At 55.4% G+C, this 3,168-nt stretch overlaps 1 protein-coding gene across 1 annotated transcript; it reads right to left on the bottom strand.

The window, feature by feature from the left end:
* Positions 1 to 1,114: 1,114 nt before the first annotated feature.
* Positions 1,115 to 2,964, bottom strand: LOC115082668 (actin cytoskeleton-regulatory complex protein PAN1-like). The gene is made up of 2 exons (XM_029586863.1): positions 2,574 to 2,964; positions 1,115 to 1,965 (listed from the first exon to the last, which is right to left on the bottom strand). Exons 1-2 carry the CDS (start codon positions 2,962 to 2,964, stop codon positions 1,115 to 1,117), a joined length of 1,242 nt encoding a protein of 413 aa, XP_029442723.1.
* Positions 2,965 to 3,168: the final 204 nt, after the last annotated feature.

Here is a 3,168-nt window from a genome sequence, read left to right as displayed (position 1 = left end):
GCCTTGCCTGTACACGTCAAGGTGACTACCTTCCTTGCATTTCTGGCTACCGGCACCTTCCAAACCCTGCTTGGCCTGACGTCTGGAATCACTCAGGGTGCCACCTCAAGATGTCTGGAGCAGGCCCTGGCTGCCCTGCTGCGACACACACACCACTTTATCTCCTTCCCCATCAGTAGAGAGGAACAGCATGGAACCATGAGAGACTTCTACCAAATAGTACGCTTCCCCTCGGTCTTGGGAGCTATTGATTGCACCCACGTGCCCCTAAGGGCACCAGGAGCAGATGAGGCCATCTACCGCAATCGCAAGGGATTCCACTCACTAAACATGCAGGTGGTGTGCAATGCCAAGGGCCTCATCACGAACGTAGTGCCTCGCTTTCCTGGATCCACCCACGACACCTACATTCTCACCCAATCAAGGATCTATGAAGAATTCCAGCTGCGTCACATCACTGGGGGTTGGCTCCTAGGTAGTAGAGCAACAAACAACAGCACCCACCTATCTTTGTACAATCACTAGCTATAGGGTGCCACAGTAGGCATTCTATGTGTAAGCCCTGTGAGCTGAACGCCAGTGATCCACACACATTATCTAACCGTCTGATTATCTCGTATGTTACAGGTGACAGAGGCTATCCCCTCAAATCGTGGCTCATGGTCCCCATGGCCTGCCCCAACACGGCAGCTGAGATGCGCTACAACAGGGCACACCGTAGGACCAGGGCTGTCATCGAGAGAACATTTGGCATCCTGAAATCACGCTTCCGCTGTCTGGACAGATCCGGTGGGTGCCTCCTGTACTCCCCTGCTAAGGTGTGTGTGAGATATTCCTAGCCTGCTGTATCCTACATAATCTGGCAATTAACAGACACATCCCTGTACCTGAGGATGGACTGGAAGACAATGAGGAGGAGGAGGAGGAGGAGGACAGACAGCTGTCCATGGAGGAACTGGATGAAATACATCACCTGAGCCAAAGGCGGGGAATACGAGAAAGGAACAGTCTCATAGACAGCCATTTCCGTAGGTGATAACTGTGCATTTATTTACAGGTGTGACAAATGTGATACTGAATAAACATAATTGAACAACAGAAATCCTGTGACAGGTCACTTCTTTGTCCGTCCCCTCCTACGAGCCTCGGAAAGCCTAGACTGGCCCACCTGGGTACTGCGGTGCAGAGGACTCCGGCCACTGCTGACACTGCCCTCAGAGGGCACAGGTGCCTGGGCCACATCTGGGGCATGGCTACATGATGGCATAGCCAGGGGCAATAGCTCTGCAGCTCGTGGTGGTGGTGGTGGTGGAGGAGGAGGCGGTGGAACAGCAGGTGCAGGCAGGGGTGCCATCCACTCATAGCCTGCAGGAGGCTGAGGTGCTGGTGCCACAGGTGGCACAGGTGGAGGTACCACCTCAGGGGCCCCTGCACGGGCAGGTGGCATCCATGGGTATGGAGGCATCCATGGCCATGGAGCCACCGGTGGTGGGGGCTGTACGGGAGGCGGGGGCTGTACGGGAGGCATGCGCTGAACCAACTGCATCCACACCTCCGTCTGCCGCTCAGTGGCCTGGCAAATGGCTTGGAGGCCCCCCTCAAGGCGCTCATACCCCTCCCTCACAGTGAGACGGAGGGCACTGCCTTCCTGCTGGATTATGTCCGACAGGCCAGAGATGGCAGCCAAGATGCTGGCACCCTGCCGTACAAGTGTCTCTGCCGGCCCGGTAACCTGGTCAGCCTGGGGCTCAGGATGGTCGGACTCACTGCTGTCCTGCTGAACATCAGGTTCCACCTCAGCGAGCGGTTCGTCCGGTTCCTCTCCCTGCTGCTCCTCCTCAGGCTGCTCCATGCGCTGACGGTCTTCCCCCTCCTCCTCTTCAGACGAGTCACGGAGCACCTGCACACGCCGGTACTGGCGTTGGGGCCTAGGTGCAGGTCCGGGTTGCTCATCATCTGGCTCCCCTAAATGGTAAAGCATATGGGTATTAGCACACTGACAATAGGGGTGTGATGTATATATATATATATATATATATATATAGCCATATACACAGGTGGTAGTCACATGATACCCCAGAGGTGTCAAGACACCTCTGGGGTATCATTAGTGGCTGCCAACCAGACACATGTAGCACCTGCCCTACAACCAGCTCAGGACACAGGAGCGTTCTCAGTGGGCTGCATGGAATGTGGGACCTCCCAGGCCAAACCAACCCTCAACCTAAATCAAGGCACACTGTTTCTGCACTCCACGACCACATGACCTATGCTATGTAACCTGTGCAGTTGGCATGTGTGGTACAGGAAGGTGAAAAGGAAACAAATAGGGAAAGGTGGGAAGGGCCGTGCGCACAGCCCGTGCGCACAGCCCCTGCGCGTGTCTGTGGGGTGGGGGAAGAGGGAGAGGGCAACTTTGCAAGGTGGAACCTGAAATGGACACAGGGTTGGCTATACAGGTGAACAGTAATCAGTAATCAGTACCTATAGGTTACATGAACACATATGCTGCTCTACTGTGAGATGGGAGAAGAGGGGGTGGGGGGGATATACCAAGGTGTTGGTCTGCATACCTTGCTGCCCTGCACGGCGCATGGAGTCCAGGTGGCCAACGCCACCCACAGCTGCTTCCGATAGGGTTCCCAGAATCAGCTGCTCCGAGGCTGTAAAGGTGATGCGGCTCCTTCCACCTTCAGCAAGTCGCCTGGCCTGCTTCCGCTTCACCACTCGCCGCATGTCCCTCCACTTATGCATCAGTTCGGCAATACTGCGGTTGTGGTGGAATACCGAATTCACAGTATGCCTGATGCGCCTCCAGATCTGCTCTTTTGCGTACGCACCCACCGTACGCGACTGTGGGCCATACAGCATATCCCTCTGCCGCATGACATGCTCCACCAGCATGTCCACCTCCCCTGGCAAGAAGTTGGGCTTCCTGAGAAGGACAGGTTGTGCCTGAGCCATGGTGAGGATGGGCAGTGAGTAGCCCACCCATCCTTTTAAAGTGACCTCAATTTGTGCGCGGCCCTCCCCAGTGGGGCGTAACATATGCGCACAGCTGATCCCATCAGCGCAAATACCAAGCACGCGCGCGAATGATTAAAATCCATGCGGAACATGTGCGTGCTGGGTTATTTGTGCGCGCCGCCTATCTATTTTAATTAATAT

This window comes from Rhinatrema bivittatum, unplaced genomic scaffold (genome assembly GCF_901001135.1).
Source record: "Rhinatrema bivittatum unplaced genomic scaffold, aRhiBiv1.1, whole genome shotgun sequence".
In the NCBI taxonomy this organism is placed as follows: Eukaryota; Metazoa; Chordata; class Amphibia; order Gymnophiona; family Rhinatrematidae; genus Rhinatrema; species Rhinatrema bivittatum.
This window is presented reverse-complemented; position numbering and strand designations above follow the sequence as displayed.